Source organism: Nyctereutes procyonoides, unplaced genomic scaffold (assembly GCF_905146905.1).
Source record: "Nyctereutes procyonoides isolate TBG_1078 unplaced genomic scaffold, NYPRO_anot_genome, whole genome shotgun sequence".
In the NCBI taxonomy this organism is placed as follows: Eukaryota; Metazoa; Chordata; class Mammalia; order Carnivora; family Canidae; genus Nyctereutes; species Nyctereutes procyonoides.
In genome coordinates, this window is record NW_026575132.1 from 13,822,301 (window position 1) to 13,848,424 (window position 26,124).

General features: G+C 37.3%; 1 protein-coding gene across 3 annotated transcripts in view; it reads left to right on the forward strand.

Moving 5' to 3' along the window:
- PARD3B (par-3 family cell polarity regulator beta) overlaps window positions 1-26,124 on the forward strand; it is a 991,638-nt gene that overhangs the window by 548,534 nt on the left and 416,980 nt on the right. For all 3 annotated transcript variants that reach the window (XM_055345407.1, XM_055345409.1, XM_055345408.1), the window contains exon 11: window positions 24,982-25,167. In XM_055345407.1, the coding sequence (XP_055201382.1) occupies window positions 24,982-25,167 (186 nt within the window). The remainder of the gene's footprint in view (window positions 1-24,981; window positions 25,168-26,124) is intronic.

The window sequence follows — 26,124 nt, forward strand, 5'->3', positions numbered from 1 at the left end:
TTTAACTGATATATTATTTTATTCCCTTTGGCTATTAGATTCAAATGATTCCATGCTTAATTAACCAAGGTACTTAAGGAAGAATGAATATTATAGCAGCTATTTGTGGATAAGTAGCAGAAATTGAAGGATGATTTCAGAATGATTTGTCTACCTAAACCAAAGTGCAGGAGTTGTGTTTTGGAATTTAAATAATTATGCAGAAATCAAAACGCAGCCATATTTTATGGATTCTCCAAAGAACACAGGTCTTGTGACTTAAGATGGAGTCCTTGCTAAAATATAGTCTCCGTTTCTGCTTCTCTCTACAATATTTTTTCCCAGCTTAGTGCAATTCCATTCAAGCAGTATTCATCTAATCCTAGCCAAGGTTCTGCAACATGAACTCCAGAGATGAATAAGATGTGTTTGTGTCCTCAAGGAGCTTCTAGCCCTATAAAGAAGAGTTATGAGTTGATCAGATTATTCACTGAAGTGTTATGGGGATGCAAAGTTATGGGACCAAGGAAACCTTTAAAAACATCACAGTATTTGAGAAAGGTCTTAATTGAGTAGGGTTTTAAAATGCAGAGCTACAGAGGGGAGGAAAACAGCATCTTCAAATACTCTGAGATTAGAAAACATAAAATACATCAGGAAGATAGTAGGCAGCCCAACTTATCAGCTTACTGGCAAGAGCTAATGTGAGAAATTTTATTGTTTGGAATAAACTAGAAGAGGTGAAAAGATGTTCAGATACTTGCTAAGAGCTTATTGTATTTGGCTATAATGTAATCATTAGGAGCCTGGGATCTGGGATCAGTCAGAGCTGGGTTGAATCCTGCCTCTACCACTGATTGGCTGAATGGTCTTGATTAAGTTACTTACCTGAGCCCAGCATCACCCCTAACTCAGAGCTGGGTTGAATCCTGCCTCTACCACTGATTGGCTGAATGGTCTTGATTAAGTTACTTACCTGAGCCCAGCATCACCCCTAACTCAGGTTATTGTCTACCTAAGAGAGTGTCAGCATTGGAGATGTGTGTAAAATACTTAGGGCACAGAATGTAGAGTGGGAATCCCTGCTTTGCAATCTTACTCAATCTCTGTGTCTCAGTTACCTCATTTGTCAAATGAGGATAATAATAGCACCTATCTTGTAGGGTTCTTGTGAGAATTAGCTGCGCATAGATGCTAATACATGGTGAGTGTCAAATAATGTTATCTTCTGTTGTTATTTCCTGTGCCTGGGTACATACTATATGCTCAGAAAATATCTGCTGACTGAATAAATTAAAGCTACACATTATTAAAGCAGATGACATTAGAAGGCTGGAAAAGGTATTGCTAAAGGCTCTGTGGTTCCTTCCTACTCTATGTCTAATCTATATCTAATGCATTATCCTTCCTGATACAATTATTTTAAGCCAAATAAAAATAATATGCAGAGATTTCCTCAAATTTCAAAGCATTAGCAATCTTTGGTTATAGCTACACAAGACACTGAGGATAGGGATAGTGTTAAGACAATGTAAATGAGGGATCCCTGGGTTAAGCATCTGAGTCTTGATTTCAGCTCAGGTCATGATTGCAGGCTTAGGAGATTGAGCCCCCCAGTGGACTCACACTCTGGATGTGGAGTCTGCTTAAGAGTCTCTCCCTCTTCTTCTGCCTCTCCCCACCTTAAAAAAAAAAATCTAGATGATAAATGTTGATTTAAGTAGTTTAAATTATCATGAATACATTTGCATAATCTAGTTGTACAGTTTACTTGTAAAGATGTATACTGTACACAAACAATAAGTATCATTGCCTAATATTTTAAAATACTAGATTTCTTTTAAATGTTAAAAGTATTTTAAAGTATTCTTTAAGTGCTTTAATCTCAGTTGAGGTTCTCAGTTTGAGAACGCAGTGAGGTTCTCAAAGTGTGGTCTCAGATCAACAGAATACCATTACCTCGGAATTTGTCACACCTGCGAATTCTCAGGCTCCTTTCAGACCTGAGGAATCAGAAACTCTAGGGTTGCAGCTAAAGATGTATTTTAACAAGCCCTCCAGATGGTTCTGATGCTTACTCAAGTTTGAGAAGTGTTGGAATAGTGGTTTTGTTATAAAGGACACAAAGGCCTATAGCATAACTTAGTGACTGTAACTGACTAGTTCCAATAACCAAATTTTCAACTTTTTATTTCTGTTCTGCAAACAATTTTTTGCTCTGGAAAAAATACCCTGTGAAAATTTGAGACCAATTGAGTTGCATCTCTTTGGTCATGTGCCTCTCATTTTGGCAAAGGGCCAGTGCTGAGCACAATCCGGTTACTCAACTCAATTACACCTGATTCATTTAGGCAAACTCAATTGTACTTGACTTTTTCAGGCCCGACTCGATTGTGCTTTTAAATTTCCACACTCAATTTGATTGTGCTCAAAATTTGTTGTGTGCCACCTTGTAACTTGTAGATTTAAACACATACCAAAGAGAAGTGCTTCTAGGGCAGTTTAGAAGATTGGGTTGATATTTGTTTGCAGTTACACCTCTGTCCCTTCTCCCTTCCTCTCTGTCTCCAAGAGGGGATGCTATAGGGTGAGATATGCTCCGTTGGCCCCCTACATGGACCATGTTCTACACTCCCCCATACTGCTATGGTCGGACTCATGGCAAAGATTTCAGAGCTCCTGAGAATGTGATCCTCATTTACTGTCTCAAAGCAACTATGTTTAGCTATTACTATCTGTCTTAAAAATCATGAAAATGAGGCACAGAGACATTGCCCCTTACCAAAATTTACATTGTCAAAATCTGAATTTTTTTTTTTTTTTAGATTTCTACCTCACCAAATTGAGCATCACACCTTCCTTCAGTTGTGCTGTGTACCAAGTGACTAGGTCCTTAATCTTTGCCAAGTTTTTGAATGTGTTCAATAACCCACATGGCTGAGGGATTAGCCGTCATGTGCTACTCCCTGGGAAGTACTTATACCTGAAAGAATTGTACTGAACCCTTGTCAGCAAAATCTAGTCTTGATAAAATAGATGATGATAAATGCTCTGGTTCAGCATTATTAAAACAGATGGAGGAAGTGCTGGCCATTTTGCCTGGTTGTATGGCTTCCAGGTGTCAGAATGAAAATACTTAATGACTTTTATCACAAGACTGGTTTTGTTGGAGACTGGAAGGTAGTGGAAGAAGAAGTGTTCTCTGCTGAAAAGGAGCTCTCATGACATTTCAGAGAATTGGGGCCTAATTACATTTTCCTGCAGTGTTAAGGATGAAGGGCCATGAGATCCGGCTGCACTCGCATGCCACAAGACGTATGTCTTATTAGTGGCCACTGTGACCATGATTAGGCTTCTGGAGGTTAGATTAAAAAGAAGACTTTTCTAAACATACATGTTTAAACAGCTCAGAAAAAGTAGTATTGTAACCAACCACAGATTATATCCTTATTATCCAGTTAGCCAAATGTTTCCAATAATTCATGCCAGCTGTTGATATGGAGCAGCTGGATGAGGAGGTGGCTACATAACTTGGGGGATGACCTTGATTTGCTTAATTACCTCTCTGCCTGTGATCAGTACGTTTGTTAAGGTACATTTGGTGTAAGATAAGGAAATGCATTCATTTGTAAAGGATATTTAAAGATTAAGAGAAAAAAGGTATATCCTTAATTGATCGTGGTTAACTCTACAGCTGTTAATAAAGTAAATAACCGTACTTGTGAAACCGCCACTACAGTCCGTTTCATTTTGAAAGTGTATTTAGAGGTTTGAACATGTTTCATCTGCCTGTTTTTCAAGAAAATGTGTGATCTTATCATTAAAGAATATCAGCTGAAGATTGCTACTTCTTTTTTTTTTTTTTTCCTTTCCTCCTAAGGGCTGATAAAACAGAGATAGACACTTAGATCACAATCTGTTGCCACTTACCTCTTCCTATGCCTCGTCCCCAAAGATTCTCTGGGCAATGACTTTTAAATATGTTCTCATTATTTTTAATGAGTGTGCAGAACATATGACGCAGAATGCACGAATAGATAGGTGCCCTTGTACTGAACTTGTCAGATATAATAAAACGTTGAAGGAGTTAAGATGCATTTTCCTTTAAGATATTATAATTATTTAAATTAAGATGCCCAAGTACAAATCACATGGTATTTCAGCTCCTGTTGCTGCCTAAATGAGGCCCCACCGCCATCCTAGTTCTCCCTTTAAAAAGAATGTTTAATCACAAATGTTAAAAAGACAAAAGAACATTTAATATTGTTATGTCTCTTTAAGTTTACCCTTCTTTAAATCTGCCCTGATGGCAGGATATTCAATTATAAACGAGTTCAATTATGTTTCCTGGCCACTTATTGAGTTATGTGAAGGACTTTTATCACCTAGTCTTTCCGTAATTAATTCTTTGCATTTCTTAGAGGCTTAGGACCAAAGGAAGGATTGTTTAACAGCTTGAAATGTTTCAGTTTTCTTACATTTCCTCATTCTCTCCTTTTCCTTCCTCTCTTCTTTCTTCTGACCTATCATCCTGCCTTTCTGGAAGTAAATAATACTCAGTGTAGTATCTATTACAGAATATATTTATTTCTGCATTACATTTCTACGTTAAGATGCCAGGTGGTGATGAAGAGGAAGATAATGGTACATTACATTAAATTATATTATAATGCCAGGTAGTGATGAAGATGGAGGTAACTAAAGGTAGGAGAATAGAGAAAAATATCCTTAAGAACAGCAAATCTCTGCTTGATAGTCATTATTCGTCAATATTGGAGTCCATTTTATGGGACTCTTGGCCTTAGCACCCTGCAAGGGAGTTACAGACTTTCAAATTAACTTGAAAGTGCTTACTTTCTCCCTCCTCTCCTTCCTAGATGCTACATATTTCATCTGTAGACACTTGACTTCCCACTGGAGGGGAAGAACACACAGAAACAAACCAAAACTAAACAAAACAAAAACCTCAAAATGGCAAAACACAAAAACACCCAAGCAACACATCTTACCAGTTACTTGCTTATATTCCATCTCCTTGAGACCAAGTGTTTGTTTCTTTGGCACTCTAGAGAGATTTGCATTCAGGAGAATGGTCTGCCCTCTACTTCCCTTTATTTCTGGGTCCATGCTGATGATAAAAGGACTCAGTTGAAAAAAAAAAAAAAAGGACTCAGTTGTTCGACCAAATGCCTATTATTCCCAGGTTAGCTGATCAAATATTTATCAAACATTTTTGGTGCTAGATGCTGTGCCCACACACTGTGTGTTCTAAAATGTACTAAGAAATGATCAACTGAGGATCTGAATTCCAAGAATTTCTAAGACAATCCTGAGTGTCATTAGAGAAAAAAGAGTATAGCATGCTACCTATCATCTGTAGGGAAGTTTAATCAGAGGGGTATAGTTAGACACACTTTTTTTTGTAGTGGCACAAATGTAAGGAATAAGCAAAGAGGTTAAGAGTGAACCAGAAGTTATATAAAAGGAAGAAATCAATAAGGACTTTAAAATTCTGAAAAATTTCATTTTTGAGATAGTATTTTTGGCAATGGATAGATTCAAAGACGCAAGGAAAGTAGGAAGCCCAGGGATACAGAGAAGCATGAGCCAAAGGCAGGAAGGAAAACTGAGGAAAAGGGAGGAGCAGAAGAAAGGAACATTTTGGTCACAGTGATAAAATTGTTGGCTACTTATGCTATCACGTGAGCAAAATTTGTGTGTCTATAACAAGACTATTTCCAGGGATAATAATTGAAATCCATCAAATTTAAGATCTATCTGATGCCCTCTTTTGTAAAGTCTGTATTCTTAAGTTCTCTGTTTATAAGTTCTGTGTTTGGGTTTATTCCTGTAGTCAGCGTTCAACTGGAGCATCTGCTAGGCAGGAAGGTTCCAGATGGTCTCCTTTACATGGTTGCCAGTTGGTTCTGGCTGTTGGGTGGGACACCTCGGTTCTAGTTAATGAGTCTTCTCATCCTCTAGAAAGTTGGTCCAGCTTCCTTACAAGTAATTCTTGGAACAACAAAAACAAGATGCAGGGGCTTTTTAGGCCTAGCCTTGCAAGTTGCACAGTGTCACTTCTGCCTCATTCTCTTTGTCACAAAGCCCATTAGGATTGAGTAGATTGGTGGATGGATGCCCTGATTGGCTGGAAAGAGCAGCAAAGTCACCTTTCAAGGAGGCATAGCTCCCCGGGACCAATATTGTCACAACCTTTCGCCTTAGGTTAGGAAAGCTGAAGAGAACTCTGTTCTATAGCAGAATGAGTGTGGGCCAAGGATGTGAGATTCATATTATGGAAGGGCCCAGGACTGCCGCTCTACATGTTCAAGTTTAGAAAAGTCATTTAACTTCTTGGGTCTTATCTTTCTTAATTTCATTCACAGAGACTTTCTTGAGTTCTTTTTTGATGCAAATATAGTGTGAGAGAAGCAAAAGGAGAGAAGATAGGCCCCTTTCCCTACTTTGTCGTTCAGCAACAATTTTTAGTCATGATGCTCTTGCTAAACATAAACTCCTGTCCCTATTCTTGTTACTTTTCTTCCCATCCCGTGTAGATTTACCTTTCTTCAGCAGACACTCACACCCTGGATTGGGGATTTGGGAATAAGAGTCGGATTATGGAGATAGTGATAAACTAATAAATAATAAAATTTTCTAAATAAAAAAAGTTGACAATAAACAGAGAAGAGTTTCCTTATCTACAAGACAAGGAGATTGAGTTACTTATACTTAGTCTCATAGACCTCTTCCTACTACAAAATACTCTTCTCTGAATTTCTGTGCATCAAATTTTGGCATGATGCTCAATACAGACAGCACCTGAATTATGAATGATCTCTCTTTATATGAATGGGCCACGGGATTGTGCCTCTGAGCATTTGTTTGTTCTGCAATTCAGAATGCCTTGGGAGCATTTGACCTAAAGAGTGACTTCTCTTAAGTAAATGTAGAACAACATATTGCCAGCAGAGATCTCCCTCATGGCCACCTTTTCGACCTCTTGCCATTTTGGTTCATGTTGTTATAGTTGTTAATACACACAGATGTAGCCCTCCCTCCAGTCTTCTGATGCTACCACAGCTGTGGGTACTGTAAGAGACTTCACTCTCCTATAGTTAGCTCAGAAGGAAATGTGTTCCTTCTTTCCAAAACTAGAAGTTTTGGTGCATTTTCCCATAAGATATTCTTAAATATAGTCCATCCAATAGAATGTAAATTATTACATAGTGTCATGCTTTGGAGATACTGTGGAATGAATGAAAACCCTGTTAGCTAATTCCAACCAAGCCACAGTTTATCAGTATTCCTTTTGACAGAATGGAAAAATTCAGGTTGTAAGAAGAAGGAAATTTACAAACAAAATTAAATACAAATTTAAAAACCTAAATACAAACAAAATAATGTAACCTGCTTTTTAAGTAGAAATTGTCTCATCTGTACCTACAGCCATAGTTTATTTAAAGCTTATTTCCATTACACATAAAGAAAAGTGAATGAATTACAAACACTGTTCATTAAGGTTTTGGCCATCCTTAATGCAGGAAAAAACTCTCTGGGATCTGAATTCTTCAATTTGAAAAATAGGACTGTGTCAACACTAGCAACTTGTTGAAAACTTGGCAGATATTTTCAATGTAATTATTAATGCGAGCTACCTCAATTCCTCTTTGGTACTAGACAGGTTGTAAATAAATTATATAAATAAATATTAATGCAATTATTAACTTGATAATTTTATGTGCTATGTAGACATGCAAGGAAATTAAAGATGAAGGCTGCTGAACTTGCATTTGAGGATATACATAACAGTGACTTATCCCCTGTATCATGAAGAGATAGAAGTATACTAGATCGAGCCTTGTCTTCAGCTACATAACTGAGTACCACTGTAAAATATATATATATATGTAATTTTTCATGCTGGTTAAGTTAATAACATGTCACTATAATTTGTGTACCTCTGAAATAGAAACCAAATCATGTGGGTCCTAGCTGGAAAGGCGAATAGCTACAAACAAGCCTAGTGGCTTACTTTTCTAAAAGCCCAGCCTTTGCTGTCAGATAGTAGTTCAGAGGTTCCTCTTTAACCTGTAGGGTTTCTTACAGAAAAGAATAGCAATAGCACGTAAACGTCTTACTTCCTTCACAGCCCTTTGAAAATGTAACCCAAGAATTGCGTTGCCTCTCACCCCTCGGCTCCCAATAGCTCTCAAGGGAGTTGGCATGTCTTATCAGACTGAAGCAGCCACGCAAGGGCAGCCAGCACATTGAGAGGCCAGGGCAGTGTGATGGTCAAGGCCAGTGGGCAGGTAGTGAAAGGCCTCTTGCTGTGTTAAACAAATGTGGTTTCCTTCCTGGCTTCCGCAGGAGCTAATTTTGTTTTTCACTTCTCTTCTGGCATCAGAACAATAAGGACTCATAAGGCCACTCTGCCTGTGAGGAGATGTGCATTAGATTATCATAAATCCACAGATAAAAAGTACAGTGGTCAATGAGACCAGGCGTTCCTGGATAAAATAAAAGGTTTAATTGAAAGTATTGTCCCAGGGGAAACATGATTGAGCATGGTATTGAGTAGACATTAATTACCTCAGACCAGAGAGCGAAGGAAGTAGAAGGAAGACCATTCCATTTATTTAAGTTCCCAAATCTTCTCTTTAGAGAAGGTGGGGGATTATTATAATAGAGAGCTAGGAGGGAAAAGTGACTTTTTGTTCATATACAATGTTCTTAGAACACCATTAATATTATTTAGGCAGTCACAGCTGAATTTTCTGCTAATACAGATATTTTTGTTACAAGTAAGCGATTGAGGCAGGTCACAATGTACTGATAGTCTGAATAAGGGTTAAAATTGATACATAGCTATTCTATTGTTATAGCATATTAGTAAATAATTTGCATTTATTCATAATTCTAATTTTTTTATTATTTATATTTCTTAGTTTGGTTTTTAGAATGTTGGGTTTTCATCTTCCAGCATAACAGAAAAAAAGAAGTTGAAGAAGCATCTGAACATACGGTACCCATTAAACACTAGACAGCTTGCTCTATATCACTAAAATATGGCTGCCTTTATAAATCATGCATGTTTGTTTAGCCAATGCCCTACTTTTGATGTGGCTAAAATAATGGGATGAACTCTACATTGACAGAGACAAAGTCTAGGATCAAGGACTGTCTTAACAAGAAAATAATTGGTCAGGTGGCTCTTCTACCAGCCATTAACATATTTGAATTATGACTTTGATTCTTCTTTCAGGTCAAATAGCATATAAAAAATATTCTGGATTACCCATGCCTAATATGGAATGGTTTCGAAAGGCAAAGGAAGGGAGATACCAAATATATTGAGAGCGTTTGATTTGGTGTTTGTAGAAAATGCTGCCTGATTTAGTAAAACAAACAAAAACTGTCAAAGCAACTTTTAGTTTATTTGCTTCTCAGTTTTATTTAGGAAAGTGAAGTCACTCAGTAAGTGAATTTAAACTTCTCACCCGATTGTTTAGGAGTTGATAGAGACACAATCTTTGTTTTAGATGTGAAAAAAAAATGCTTCTTTAGGGTTAATTTGAACAGAGTAGTTGCCAAATAGTACCAGCTGTCATAATAAAGTAGGGTGAATGACAGATTTACTCCACCCCATATCAAAACTCAAGAGCGGATATGGTGATCAGATGAGCCAAAATAAATGTGAGTTCTTAGAAACATTTGTGAGCTATTTTCTTGCATAGCTCAGCCCTTCATAGGCATTACTGTGCCAACAGGTCGTGATTAAGCTTAGCATTGTAGTAAATGAGGAAGCAGAATTTGTTGCTGTATATATCCCAAATCCACTACCTGATATTCCAAAATTCCACTTGATGATGGTGGTCAGGATGATAGTGGTCCTAAGTATTGGAACCTAATTAGCAGTCTTAAAAATATTTCTTAATATTAAGGAACTGTGGCCCATATTGAACTACAGTGGAAGAACTAACTGATCCATCGCTTACCAGCAGTGTATTTACCATGCACTTGTTGCCAGGCATGTACTGGAATAAGGTGTTAGTGGTAGAAATAGAAGTGGAATGGCCCTTGTTGTCCTTGAGGTCCTTGAAGATTCATATACTAACAAACAAATGTAACATAATGTGATTATTATGTGTAGAGTGCTACGGAGACCAGATGAGGGCCCAGCTGTAAAGAGCAGGTAACTATGGAGATGTGCTTTGATGGGTAAGTAGGAGTCAACCAGAAGGTGTCAAAGTGGGAGGAGAGGAAAAGAATGAGTTTTAGGTAGAGAGAAACCCATCCAAATAAGAGAAGCCCCTTGTGACAGTATTAATTAGTTTTAGTTCTATCTAACAAACATGCTAGAAACTTTAGGCTAGAAATGTTAAAAATATGATTTTATAGATAAGATGCAAGACATGGCTATCACTTTTTTTAGGTTTTGGCCTTTTAATGACATTATTTCAGAAAGGGCACTGTGGCAGAGAAGTATCAACAAAATAACTTGTGAAGTCATCCTATTAACAGTTTTTTTTAAATATGTATGCATTGAACCAGATGCTAAACTGGGTTCACAGTTGAATTAAACATAATCCCTGCCTTTGATGAGATCACAGTGATAAAGAGGAGTTAAGACAGACAGTCCAGGAAATAATCATAAGAATAGAAAAGGTGATGTGAATTATAAGAATGAGAAAAAGAAAGTAAAATGGAGTTCAGAGGAGGGCAAATTGTTTTCTCACTGATAAAATCAGGGAAGGAACAGGAGGCTTATATGCTGAGACACAGAGTCAGAGTGTTTGGAGATATTAAGTAAAAGAGTCTTTTATTCCGTTATACCTTTACTGTAAAATTTCTTTTGAGGGAAAATAATTTCTGCATTTGCTAGATATATATACACATACATGTAAAATAAAGATTTTTTTCCTTATGCTTGATTTCATCATAAAAATTGTAGTTCTGTACTATCAGAAAAATGCTTGACTAAAAAGATTCATTCACTCACGGTACTTAGATGAGTCTCCCTTTTTCATGTGTCAGCAAGTGAAAATGGAGCTGTGATGGATTAATTAAAAAAAAAATCCTTAGGCATGAACTGAAGTGAGATGGTCCTTGTTTCATCTTTGATGCATACTTGACTTTGTTGGAAAATGAAGATCCATTAGTTCAGGGAAGAGAGAAGTCCTGCTCAACCTACATCTAGAGAAATACTGATTGGAAGTGTGCTGAACTTTTCCACTTCTTGTAATTACACACTGATTTTACAGGAATTAAGGCCATAGAAATTGCTCCCTTACCCTTGTCCCACTTTCACATATATATAAAAACAGCAGGGGAGGGGATCATTTGGAAGATGAATACTGAAAAAGAATAATGTAAAGTGAAGACAATATTCAGTAGCCTAAGGCATTTGTTTAGGACTCGAGCCACCTGAGCAGTCCCTTGTAAGAACCTGGCAGAAACAATGCAGGGATGCAGAGGAAGGAATCTTCCCAGATCTAGGCTACCTACTTCCTCTGCCTTGCGGAAATCGCACAGACACAGATGCCACTCTGAAGTGCAGACTATAGGATGGTGTCTTTAGTTCATTGGGGCTGCTATCATCATATCACAGGTCAAGTGGCTTATAAACAAGGGAAATTTATTTCTCACAGTTCTAGAGGCTGAAACCCCAAGACCAGGGTGCAAGCATGATCAGGTAAAGGCTGTCTTCTGGATCACAGACTTCTCGTTGTATCCTTATATGAAGGAAGTGACTAGGGAGCTCTTTATAAAGCCATTAATCCCATTCATGAGGGTTCCACCCCCATGACACCCACACCTCTAAATATCATCACCCTAGGGATTAAGATTTCAACACATGAATTTGGAGGGACACCAGCAGATGATAACAGAAGGATATATGTGTCAATAGCAAATGTAATACCAAAGGAAAGATAAGATTAAAAGAAATATAAACCCTATGATATATCATTAACCCTTGGTATCTCCTATCTATCTACACACATATATGTATTTTATCCCCATATATAATATATATGTTTCATATATCTGTATGTATATTTATATCTATATCACTCCATTGGAGGATGGGATTATTGGTCTCAATTCACTTCCAAATAGTAGCATCCTCTTGTCATAGTCACATTGTGTGAATGTGGTGGATAGTTCTTTTTCAGCCATAACCTGTGGACTTTGGCCATGTGAATTCATTTGGCCAGTTAGATGTTAATGGATGTTTTGTGAACCAAGGCTTTTTTTTAAAAAGATTTTATTTATTTATTCATGAGAGACGCAGAGTAAGAGGCAGAGACACAGGCAGAGGGAGAAGCAGGCTCCATGCAGGGAGCCTGATGTGGGACTTGATCCCGGGATTCTAGGATCAGGACCTGGGCCCAAGGCAGATGCTCAACCACTGAGCCACCTGAACCAAGGCATTAAAGATACTTTCACATTTGAATTCCTGTCTTTCAGCATGTGAGAAAAATGTTTCAGATATCCAGTGGTCTAAGGAAGGTGCTGGATACATGAAACAGACATGTACCTGCCCCACACTTTGAAGGCAAACCTACTTGAGTCCAACCTAGATCATGCAAACCCCAGTCCACCTGTAGATATGTGAGCCAGAAATAAATGCCTTATTGTTCATATCCCAGTTTGAGCATGGTTTGTTATGCAACATTTTTGTGACAGCAACTGACTGCTACACTTTTCCCCATTAATTAACTCAAGGTAGGTTTCCTTTCTCCCCAGCGTGCTTGTAGTAGTGGGAATAGGGAGGATATATCCACATTTTAATTTTGATGGATTTTTCATACTCCACGGAACATAAATGACTTCTTATTTTAAAGTCAGTTTTATCTGAAAATTAATTTTAATGGAGTAATTGATTTAATTAAGATAAAATGCAAATTATATATCTTCATCTACATACATAAAGGGCATATTATATATATGGTAAGAACATTCTCATTACAATAGTAAACATGTACTGTGAATTTAAAATGGTTGCTACCCACTGAGATTTCTCAATTTCTATTTGGAATTTAGGATTATTTATCATTGATAGTGTTCTAAAGGGGATTGGTTTCCAGCTGGAGTCTCATTAAGTACAACTCAAACGTCAGATAAAGGATAGGGTTAAAATGGCTGTATTTTCATCATTTCTTTTTTTTAAAGCCTTCATCAACAAAAAAAAATTACAGCCTCCTCCAGCCCCCACAAAAATACCACTTTCTTGAGGCAGTGGTAGTACTATTACTAATTGTATCATAGTTTAATAAACATGACTGTACTTCAGAGTTCTGTGCCTCAAAGCGAAAGAACATTTATTGAGTCTTCTAGAGAAAATGAGGGTGTCAGAGACATAATCTCTGCCTCTAGAATTCTTGACTTGGGAAGAAAGCTGTATTATCTTTACGAGAAGAATCATTATGCCCTAAATAATGACACACATACTCAGAATGATGGGTGTTAGAACATTGTTATACTTTTACTCTAGTGGCTTGAGATCTTATTCCGTGACTTCCTTAGATCCCAGTGAAAATAACTGTAATCCATTGTCTTTGAACCATCTGTAGAAATCTCCCAATCCAAAACTAAAAACTAAAACTAAAAATAATTGCTCATAAGGAAACTAAATGTCATTTTTTCCCCTTTATGGAATAAGGGCTCCAGAATGTACTTGCTGTTCTATACCTTTGGAAGCCTGGCATGAGTCTGTACTTTTCTTCATGATACTTTGTTATTGATGGTGCTAATTGTGACATATGACAGGTACACAGAAGCATGACACAGAAGTAATAGAACCAGAAAGCTTAACCATGAGGTTGTGTGATATCTCTAGGACATTTTTACAACCTACATGATTTCTCTCTTTCTCTCTAAAGATTTTATTTCTTTATTTATTCATGAGAGACACAGAGTAAGAGGCAGAGACACAGGCAGAGGGAGAAGCAGGCTCCATGCAGGGAGCCCGATGTGGGACTTGATCCCCGGACTCCAGGATCACCACCTGGGCCCAAGGCAGATCCTCAACCGCTGAGCCATCTCTGTTCTCTGTTCTGTTCCTTTCTAACTTGACCTTCCCCGTGTTCTCTAAAGCAACATGTCTTTAAATGTATGGTAGGGAATACTTTTCTTCTATGCTTCATGCAAAGGTGTGTTCCATGCTCAAGTGAATTAGGGAATATGTGCTAACATTTTAAAAGCAGTGAGAAGTCCTAAAATAAAACTTTTCCCTAGAATTGTTCATAATAGAAACTCTAGAGGTATTTTTCCTCACATACAATGACAGTGACCCTGTGTACTAGATTTTACGTGGATCCAAGTCTTAGAAGGAACCAGTTTGATTGGCTTAGTCAGTTCCTGAAACCCTCTCTAACTGGGTGTGGAATTGGTCCAGATCTCCTCAGCAAGCATTAGCCTCCTGTGAACTAAGGTGGGATCAGAGGGCACCTCCAGTTCAGAGAGTTGCCACCCCCTTTCCTGAGCAGTGGACAGGTGACGAGTAGAACAGGCACCATAATTGGCAGGCTCACTTCCATTTGGTGCTACATATTTTTATGTTTAGCTTTTGTTCTGGACAGTTGTGTTGTCTTTTAAAGCAGCTAACAGCAGATAGTTTGGGATACAGAGTACTGGAGATGGCAAAGATACTGGAAGTATTTCACCTAGGATGCGAGCTTTTCAAATAGGTCTGCTCCTCTAAGAATGAGGGCCCACTCATTCTTCCTTTTCAGAGTATTAAATTATTAAAATCATATCGTTTGTTCTTAAATCTTGTACTCATATAAAAGCGTGTATTCTTGTATTTTAAACACTGAATTATTAACTATAAAAGGTTTAAGACATTTTAATCAGGTTTCTCTAGTTCACTTTTAACAGGAAGGAATAAACACAAAACAAAAAAGACCTATTGCTTCTCTATATAAACAAAGCAAGTTCTAGTTTTATTTTTTTTAATTTTGTTTTAAGGATTTTATTCATTTATTCATGAGAGGCACACAGAGAAAGGCAGAGACATAGGGAGAGGGAGAAGCAGGCTCCTTGTGGGGAGCCGGATGCAGGACTCCATCCCAGGACCACAGGATCACACCCTGAGCCAAAGGCAGATGCTCAACCACTGAGTCACCCAGGCATCCCTGCAGGTTCTAGTTTTATTAAAAAAAAAAAATCCATGCTGTTTGAATGGTAAAGTATTCACTTATACTACTTTTCATGACACAAAATATTATATTCATGTCTTCCATGTTTTTCAGAAAAAGTAAAAAACATTGTTGGTGTTACTAAACTGTTGCATTTGCTGTTCTTTCAAGTACATAATAAGTAGGAGGGAGAAAGGAATTGCTCTACGAGTCTTAACTTTGACTTCTGTTAGTTTCAATCTCTTACTACTAAAGTAAGGCATTTTTATATTGAGAAGACAATAAAGAATGGCCATTTTGACATTGTTTGTGGTATTAGATTAATCTTTGACTTAAAATTGTCTTTTGATAAGTGCAGTCAGAAGTCACCTCTTGTGTTCAGCAGTTTTTTCATCCTTTATAGGGAATGGATATCAAAAAACATGAAAAAGTCTCAATTACAAACATTTTGTAGGATTTTCTTCACTCAGGTCTTTGGTAATAAAGTATTTAAAAGTGGATGAATATTTACTTAAGGAGTCACATAAGGGCCTCTACCTAATACATTGATAATCGAGCTACCCACAAGATGCCTACATTTAAGAAGGTTCCCCCATTGATTGAGTTAATTATCAGCAACCTGTAGTATAATTTAGAAGATTTTTAAATTATCTGCAGTATGACCTCTGACTTGTTCTTGTGAGTTGTCTCTATTGCCCAGAGGAGGAAAGACATTAAAAGATAATCTGTTGACTTATAAATCACCAAGAGTTCTGCTGATTTCATTTATATATTAGTAGCAGTTGCGGGGAAAGCCCATTACCATTTATTAAAATGCTCATCCTTGGATCACCATTTACCTTTGTATGTGCCTCCTCATCTCTTGCTATCTTTACTCTGAAAAGTACAATCTATATATATATGCAAATAATCCCACAAATAGAATGCCTCCCAGCTGTTGGAAGGAGCCTCTTATCCCTACTCGAGGGTGATATTCACATTTTGAATTTTATGTAATCCAATTGGCTAAAACCCTTTCATGCTTATAATAACTACACATACTTTTTCAGAAAATGTTAAAAATTCAGAAAATTGTCTTGCAGGTATCTTAGCCTTTCATTTTTATGAAAATTTATTTAGCTATAACGAAAGTTTTATCACCTTAAATTTCTTAGAATTTACTTAGGCAAAAGTTAACAGTGCTTAAGCTTATTATAAGATATCCTGGCGGAATTGCCAGGTATGGCTTTTGCTTTATATAAAATGTATGTGTGTGTGAACACACACATATGTAAAATATGTTCAATATACACACATATATATTTATATTTCTATATATTCATTTCTTTTTCCCTTAAAGCCCTCTTGTTTGAGCTTTGGTAATTGACAGAATGATTGCATATGAATCATAACTCTTGCATAAAGTAAGCTGCTCACGACACAGACTAATTACACATTTGGGAGGCGAGGCAAAGACATCCAGAGCTTGCTTATGCTGAGCCAAGAGCACAGCATTTAATGAAATGAGGGCCATAAAAGGTTCAGCATGGATGCTTTCAGGTCTGACCTGGGCTTCTGAGAAATTGAACACTGGCCCTGCAGACTGCTGCATTCCCCTGGGCTTTGGAAGGCTGGATTATTACTACCTGCATGCGTGAATCAAGTATTGCTTTGCACTCTGAGAACATTTGTGATTACAGAGATGGCCCTTAAGCAAATATTGTAGATGCCTTGCAAGTCTTCCATATTCTACCTCCCTTTCCTCTTCTCTCACCAAGTAATTACTTTTGATATTTGTTTGATAAAAATGGCTTAGTATATCTGCAAGGTCCAACTATGTAGATTCCTCTGTTTCTTCTTTCCTATTAAATTCTACTCTTCCTCTCCAGGTAATACTGTGAATGGAACAGAATGGCCCTCCCATATTGTTCAATAAACTTTTTGCCAATTATATTCAATGTAGACTGGCCATTTCATATTACAGTGTTGAGTTTCTACAAGATGCTTGTAAAAGTTTTTTGGATCACTGTGGTTTACAAAGAATGAGTCTTGTCATTCAGCCAGAATAGACCTATCTTGTTTCTGTATTCTAGCTCTAACGAGTTATTCATTGTGCTTGGGAATAGGGATAGTATTACAGAGAACAAAGTGAGGGAATGGAAAAATAAGAAAAGATATAACTGGATGGGATAGAGAAGGGAAAATATACTTAATTAGGATGATAACAGAACAGCAGCTATAAGAACTTGAAGAAAGTTTGTATAAAAGAGATTAAAGCCTTAGTTAAGGCTAGGAGTGCTTAGGCTAAAACATTAAAGTGGCCTATAAAAATTAGAGAAGATAACATTTTACTCACCATTCGGCTTTGTACTTCATTATTTTTTTATTTAATAAAAAATATATAAATATATATGTGTGTGTAAATATATAGAATTTCAGTGTTTTCCCAATTGAAAATTATGTTTTGGTATTGGATTATGAAATTATTATTATTTATTTATTTATTTATTTTTAACATATATATTTTTATTGGAGTTAGATTTGCCAACATATAGTATGACACCCAATACCCATCCTGTCAAGTGCCCCCTCAGTGCCTGTCACCCAGTCACCCCACCCCCCACCCCACCCACCTCCCCTTCTACTACCCCTTGTTAGTTTCCCAGAGTTAGGAGTCTCTCATGTTTTGTCACCCTCTCAATTCAATTATGAAATTAATATAGAAGATTGTGACCAAATTAAAAATTAAATAAGATAGCATAGAAAATACTAAAATGCATTATGCCCTGGTTAAACACTGTCTTATGAAACTTTTGTTTATATGTATGTGTGCATATATATGTTTTCGCTTAGATGGATAGGCAAACAGAAAGATGGATGATATACCTTTGGATACTGTATCACAGTGCTTCCCAAACTTGTTGAAATGTAGCGTGAATATTGCTGTTTGCACTATTCACTTAAGATTTGAGGTACATGCTAAAATTTAAAACCATGAACAGTTTAATGTTCATCACAAATTGGTAACAATGACACACCTCGATGTCTTCATTGATGATTTGTTCTGAAGCTGAGCTTAGTTAACATCTCCTTAGGAACAGGAAGTATGATGTGAAAAGGAAAATTGGACTAGGTTACTTTTAAGGTTTCTTATAACTGTGATACTTCATGCTTTTTATAATTATTTTTAATGTAAAAGCTAATTTGTATAAACCTTAAAATTAATAAAATCTGGTATGGTAGGAATCAAAAGTGATGCCAGCAATTTATTTATTTGCATATATATGTATATAATCCCACAAATACATATTTACAGATACACATGTATACATATACACAAGCACATCCTATTGGACATACACACATCTCTATCTATCTATATATATTTATTCATTCAACAAATAATTACCCAGTGCCTATTTTTGAATCTGGCATTGTTTTAAGCACTGGCAATGCATTGATGGAAAAGGAATCAGAATAATATAAAAGTTTCTACATTCAAGAGACCCTTTTAAACATAAGTAAGCAGGAGTACCTGGGTAGCAAAGTCAGGTAAGTGTCCAACTCTTGGTTTCAGCTCTGGTGCTAATCTCGGGGTCATGAGATCAAGCCCTGTGTGAGGCTCCATATGGCAGAGTCTGCTTGACTCTCCCCCTCTCTCTAAAATAAATAAATAAATCTTAAAAAATAAGTAAACACATATGCAATATGTCATAAATACTGTGGAGAAAAAGCAGGATAGTGGACATGGGTAGGATGGTATTGAGAGGACATTAAAGCAATTTGAAACTGAATGGTCAGAGAGGACCTCACTAATAAATTGACATTTGAACAGAGAATTTAAGGAAGTGAGGGAAAGACGGCTGTAGGAATCTAGGAGAGGAGCATTCAAAGCAAAGAGAAGAGGTGATGCAAAAGTCTTGAGGCAAAAGCATTAAGGATGAAGATCATACTGAAGAAAAGAAGAAAGACAATGCAGCAGATTTAGGACAAGTAGTAGGAGAGATGAGCAGAGAGAAGGGTCAGGGCACACTCAGCTTATATAGAGGACATTGGCATTTTCTCTGAATGAGGTGGGAAGTCACTAGAAGGTTTTAACTATTTGTTTTGGTGGGACTGCTCTGACTGCTGGGTTGAGAAATAGCCTGAATAGGAAAAAAGTGGAAGCAGGCAGGCAGAAAGGAGACATTAGTATAGAGAGTGTTGGATGAGTAGCAGTGGTGGCTGGATGGTTAGAGAGATAGAATTCTGGGTGTGTTTTAAAAGTAGAGCTGACAGGAGTTGCTGACAGGTTGGATATAGAGTGTGAGAGAAGAAGGAAGTCAACAGTGACATTGAGATCTCTTGCTTGAATGTCTGAAAGAATACAGTTGGCATTTACTTGTTCAGGAGGAATGGGTTTAAAGGATGATCTGTTTGGACCTGATAATTTCAAGGTAGAAATCCTAATAGGGTTGGTTGTTCATTAGAGAATTAGTTATGTGAATCTAGTTTAGGGGAGAGAGATGGAAATAGAAATTTAGGACTCATAAGCACGTAAATGATATTTAAAACCATGAAATTAGGTGAAGTAACTGCAAAAACGAGGATGGGGAAGAAGGGACAAGATCAGATGCTTGATTCCTTGGACACTAGTATTTAAAGATTGATGAGATGGGAAAGAATCAGCAAATGGAATTGCAAAGTGAAGCAATTCACTGTGAAGTGGGAGGTGAACTAAATGTGAGTGAGGTCCTGGGACCAAGAAAAGGAAGTTTTTCAAAAAGCAGAGCTTCATCAATTTGGTCTAATGCCCATGTAGATCAGGAAAGATAAAAGATGACAATTGACCATCGGATTTAGTAACATGAAAGTCATTGGCGACTCTAAGAAAGATATAAATATATTACACACACACGCACACACATATGCATATATATATATATAGAACACATATATACATTATATATTGTGTAGTTTTAAAGAATGTTTATATTATACATACTACTATAGGGTAATACATATTATATAGAATATGTGTAGTATTAGAAAATGTGTATGTGTAGAAGTGTATGTGTGCCTAGAGATGTGTTTACATCTTTCTATTTGGAAGTGCGATAATATAGCAGATGGTTCTTAAACCTTCATAAATTCCTTTCAAAAACATTTATCTTTTTATAATGATGGACAAATTTTTAGGAAATACAGAAAAATTATAAAGAAGGAAATTAATCCATACTGCAGTGCCAGTAGATAACCACATTAATTTTTTTCTGTGCCAACATATACACATATGCAGATAGATGAGGCGAGGTTGTGGGGTAGGTAGGTTAATAGATGGGGAGGTGTCGAGGATGTATATATAGTGTCTGTGTTATATAAATGAAATGTACTGTACACATACACTATTATGCTTAATGTCATATTCTCACATCAGTAGAAGTCTTTATGTTAATACTATTTTATAGAAGCCAATGATTCTTAATAAATAAAAAAGCACAAATCAGCATATATATAAGCATAACTAACCTAACAAACATCACTTGATGGGCTAAATTTTTCTTCTGAGTTATATTAATAAAAGTCAGCATTCTGTATATGTACCGATAAATTCATTATTTATCACTTTTCTTACTCTGTTAATCCCCCACAGATCATATTTCAGCCTTTAGAAAATTAGCTGCCATATAACCAGAGACATAACTAAGTGCAGAGTTCCATGAATAACAAAGTGGTCAGTCACGAACCTATGAGCCTGAAACTTAGTCATTTGCAAGGGAACTTTTACTGCCCCCCTTTCTGGGACTTGGGAACATACCAGCAGGCAGCAGTGCAGTCTCAAATACCTCTCTGGACCCTACTTACCTTAAACTTGGCTGTACTTGGCAATTGTTAATTCAGGCCAGTTGTTGTCAATTGGAAGTGATTTTGAGCCCAGGAGACATTTGGCAGTGTCTGAAGGCATTTGGGATTACCGTAACTGGGGAAGGAGGTACTACTAGCATCTAATAGGTAGTAGCCAAAGATTCTGCTGATTGTCCTGTACTACATAGGACAGCCCTCCGTAACAAAGAATTATCAGGCCCCAAATATCAGATTGAGAAAGCGTTAGTTATACACTCCAGGTGTAGGGGATCCCTGGGTGGCTCAGCGGTTCGGCGCCTGCCTTTGGCCCAGGGCGCGATCCTGGAGTCCCGGGATCGAGTTCCGCATCGGGCTCCCGGCATGGAGCCTGCTTCTCCCTCTGCCTGTGTCTCTGCTTCTCTCTCTCTATCTGTGTCTATCATAAATAAATAAATCTTAAAAAAAAATACACTCTGGGTATAGGCTGACCCCGGGTGGGTGCTCGGGCATGTGGGCATCCATCCTGGGCCTGGCTCGAGGAACCTCACGGACTTTGTATCTGGAGACATGGCCTCTCCAGTGGCAAAGAATAAGAAATAATAATAATAATTTAAAAAAAAAGGAATGAAACTCACAAGATTTCCTTTCTTATGCCAGCCTTGCATCTGGATTTCTCCCCTCTCTGGATAATTGGAGTGGAAAAAGCAAGGGGTACTCCTGACACAGTGTGGAAAGAGCTCCTGTCTGAAAGATAGGAAGCAAGGGAGGATCCAAAGCATAGCTGTTTCATTGCCTTTGGGCTCATCCTGTCACTAAGGTCCTGCATTTGGGGCATTTAGGAGGTCTTAATACAACTCTTCTACAAAATGTTGTCAAGATTTGAGCTTAATTTTTAGAGTTCCTAGTTGAAGCAAGATTATTGGAGGAAGGCATTCAGCATATTGATTTTTTTTTGTACATTAGGTAAAGAGACATTTATTTCTGATAGAGGAAATGGCTATGTTAACTACTATAATGGCTTCCTTCACCATTGGGTGAATAGCAATAATAATTTGCTATTATTAGAATCCACTAATTATGGCTTGAGCCTGATATAGGATAAGAAAGATATAAAGCATAACTATATTTGAGTAGAGAATGTGAAATTGCATGATGTCTTACTATCATTGTGGGAGTTGGTCTTGGAATTTATTGTGACTAGACCAAGTCATAGTGGTTCACAGAGGTTGAGACATAGCATAGCAGTTAAGAGTCTGGCACAGGAACCACACTGCCTGGACCTCACAAAGGTCCAACACTGTCAAGTCTTATGGAGTGTAAGCATGGTACTTACCTTCTGTGCATTTCAGTCTCCTTATCTTTTAAATGGGCATGATAATATTCTTCATAGAGTTGTTATGAAGAGTATTAATATGTGTAAAGCACTTAGAACCATTGTTAGCCACTAGATTGTTTTTGTTTTTCTATTTCTGGCTGTTAAGTATCAGGGACTTAAAAGAGGAACCCTCTTGCACTGTTGGTAGGAATGCAAGCTGGCACAGCCACTCTGGAAAATAGTATGGAGGTTCCTTACAAAGTTAAAAGTAGAACTACGCTATGATCCAGCAATTATACTACTAGGGATTTACCCAAAGAATTAGAAAATACTAATTCAAAGGGATAAATGCACCCTGATGTTTATAGCAGCTTTATCTACAGTAGCCAAATTGTAGAAACAGCCCAAATGTCCATCGACTGCTGAATGGTTGAAGAAGATATAGTACATATGTACAGTGGAATATTAGCCACAAAAAAGAAAGAAGTCTTGCCATTTGCAATGACTTAAATGGAGCTAGAGGGTATTATGCTAAGTGAAATAAGTCAGAGAAAGACAAATACCAAATGATTTTACTCATAAATAGAATCTAAGAAAACAAATGAGCAAAGGGGAAAAAAAGAGAAAGAGACAAATCAAGAAATAGACTCTTAACTATACAGAACAAACTGATGGTTACTGGGGCGGGGGGGGGAGGTGAGTGTGGGGATGTGTGAAATAGATGATGGGGATTAAGGAGAGCACTTGTTATGATGAGCACTGGATGTTGTATGGAAGTGTTGAATCATTATATTGTTCCCTTGAAATTAATATATCACTGTACATTAACTGGAATTAAAATAAAAACTTAAAAAAATAAAATAACACACATAAATGAAAAGATAGCGATAACATCACTTCATTTCTATTTTGTTTTTACCACACATGTGATAAATGAAAGGTGTTGGTACAAATAGTGATTGTCAATCTTAATTAAACATAGTTGCCAAAGAAATTGGATTTCATTACAGAATAAAGTGGTCTGAAGATATTACTCAAGCAAAATTTGCCCTTGTGTCATTTTGTCTCTGGTAGATAAAAAAGCCAGTGAAGCTTCTAGTCTTTCTCTAAAATGGTGTTCACAAACTTCTAGGAAGAACAGCTGTTCTTTAATTTGTACTTTAATTCAGTGGAACTTTATTAGACTAAAATTAACCAAACCCCAGAGAGACCTGGAAGCATAAATGATTATCAAATGTTACGGATTCTAAATAGGACATTCTGGAAGACAAAGATGAAGGCTAACAATTTACATTTCATATTTAACTAAGGCATTCCCACAGAAAAAAAAAAGACAGCTAATTTGAATCAAATAATGGGATATTTCTTAGATAATAATATAATGAGTTACTTAAAAGAACTAACTAGTAATGGGTTTATTAAATCAAGCAAAAAAGTTTCATTTCTTTAAAACCACCTATTGTCAAAAATTTTATAGCTAACTTCATTTACAATGAAATTAAATGAAGGAACTACTTCTTTCAAGGTAGACATTGGTTTTCTCTATTTTGGTAGGAGTTGAAAATACTAGGTCAGTAGGTCTGACTATGATCAGCCTCTTAATCCTGTTTTAATTATGGGTTCTTTGCTACTTCTGATTTTACAGTTGTTATTTGGTGACTGACATTCAGACATTCACAGTAATTTTTAAAATATGCAATTTTACATAAGAGTCCCTCAAAGTGACCCTAAGATGAGAGTTTCTAGACATAATTACAGAGAGGAAGGAACTACCGACCTACAGTGAGTTGAAGGTTTCTAGGGCTATCTCATTTTCAGATTTTCCAGTTAAACACTGTGGCTGAGTTTCATGTTTCTGCTAGCTTGGGAGGGATGCAGAAGGGACACCTGGAAAGATTATCATGTGGACAGCACTTTTCTATTCTCGCTGCTGTATATTTGAAAATATCAGGGGCCAAATATGATTAACCTTATGCCTCTCTATAGAAACTTGAACCCTAAGTGTGCCTGCTGCTTCCGTACTCTGTTACTCTGTATTTTTTTGAGAACAGCTGTGCCTGTGGCTAGGTGTCATTTAGCAAAGAGGACATAAATATTTGTTGTGTCTTATCGTTTTTATTTAGGTTCAAAATCTGATTGCCAGTGAGTGATACTACCAAAGAAGCAAGCCTAAGGCATTAATTGGACAAAACGAAGTTTAATTCAATGATACTCATGTTAAATCACATTTCCCTAAATATAACATTTTTTTTCAGTGCCTTGTATCCAATTGACAATCTTGATCAATAACATTGTTTCCATGGTAAATTATCTCTTTTCAATTATATAAGCCAAATATTTCCCCCCAATTTTAGCATGTTTCTACACTAAGTCCTGTTTCTTCATCTGTAAAATGAAGGCATTAAGATCACATTATCTCTCAGTCTTTTCTGGTATCTAAGATCCCCTAAGTAATATCCAGCCTCTTTGGTTATTGAGACTGTTCTGCTGAATTTCCAAATATTAACAGGATGGCATGATTCCACCTAGCTAAAGGATCCTCTCTGGTGACCATGAGCAAATATGACTCCCAAGAATTCTTCAACCACCCATGGACACGGTGGTGGCCCCTTGTAGAGAGAGAAGACGAGCCTGTTAGAGGACCCATCATCCTGTCTTGCCAGCTGCATCTGTGTTTGGCCATCTGGGTGTAAACGTTAATCTGCTTTCTTCTCTCCACTCTTTCCATGTGCACATGAACAGAAAGGAGAACCTGACTGCTATGCACTCTCCTTGGAAACAACCGAGCAACTCACCTTCGAGATCCCCCTGAATGACTCAGGTTCTGCTGGTCTTGGTGTGAGCTTAAAAGGGAACAAGTCTCGAGAATCTGGAACAGACTTGGGAATCTTTATCAAATCCATCATCCACGGAGGTGCTGCTTTTAAGGTCAGTAGGACTAATGTTTGCATGTCAGTGTGAAGGTGCTTGAGATGTGGCTGTTTGATTGGAGACTGGGTGGAGAACTGAGACCACGAGGTTCTCCTGCAGATGCAGCAAGGGTATGCTTGGTATGCTCAGTTTTATTTCCTGGACGTTGTTCTCTAAAGCCATCATGATTAATATTCTTTCTCCCATTCCTTTTATTACTCTGTTAGGATTCCTCTGAATTTGTAACCTGACAGAGTTGAACCTAAAAATACACTCAGAAAAACAGAACTAAAAACAAGTCAACATGAAGGCAGCAAATAAGGAAATTGCTCTTGCAAGAATGAAGGCTCAGTGGACCCTGAGAGTGATCGTAGTATAAATTTAAGGTCATTGATCATATTATATGCACTTGGAGATAGCCCTGGAGCCAGGAATGCATGTTTGCCTTTGAACTTGGAAGAGCTTATAGATCTCCAGGGGAAAAAAGGAGAGAATGTGATTCTGCCTTTTTACATTGGGGTGAGCAGTGTGATCATTGCTATGAATGTAGTGTAATGGTTAACTAGATTGCCTGGGTTCAAGTCCAGCTTCATCCCTGTGTGCTCCAGCTAGCGCACCATTGCTAGCCATGTGGAATGTGGGCGAGGAACGTGACCTGCAATGCTCTCCTTTCTTCATCTCTGGAGTGCACATAATAGGTCATACCTAATTCAAACGTCCTAAGGATTAAATTAATACACACACAGATTAAAACAGCAAAGTGATTAGAGAGGGAGGAAAACATGTTTGTGCTTATTACCAGCCATCCTTCCCACCACCATCATGTCATGCCATGCCAAGTGACTTGAGTTTGAATCCTACCCAGACCACTCTCACTTGCTGTCGATGTGGGCAAGTTCCTTGCCTCAATATGCCTCAGTTTCCTTATTTGTAAGATTAATAGACCCTACCTCCTGGCGTTCTTAGGAGGACTAA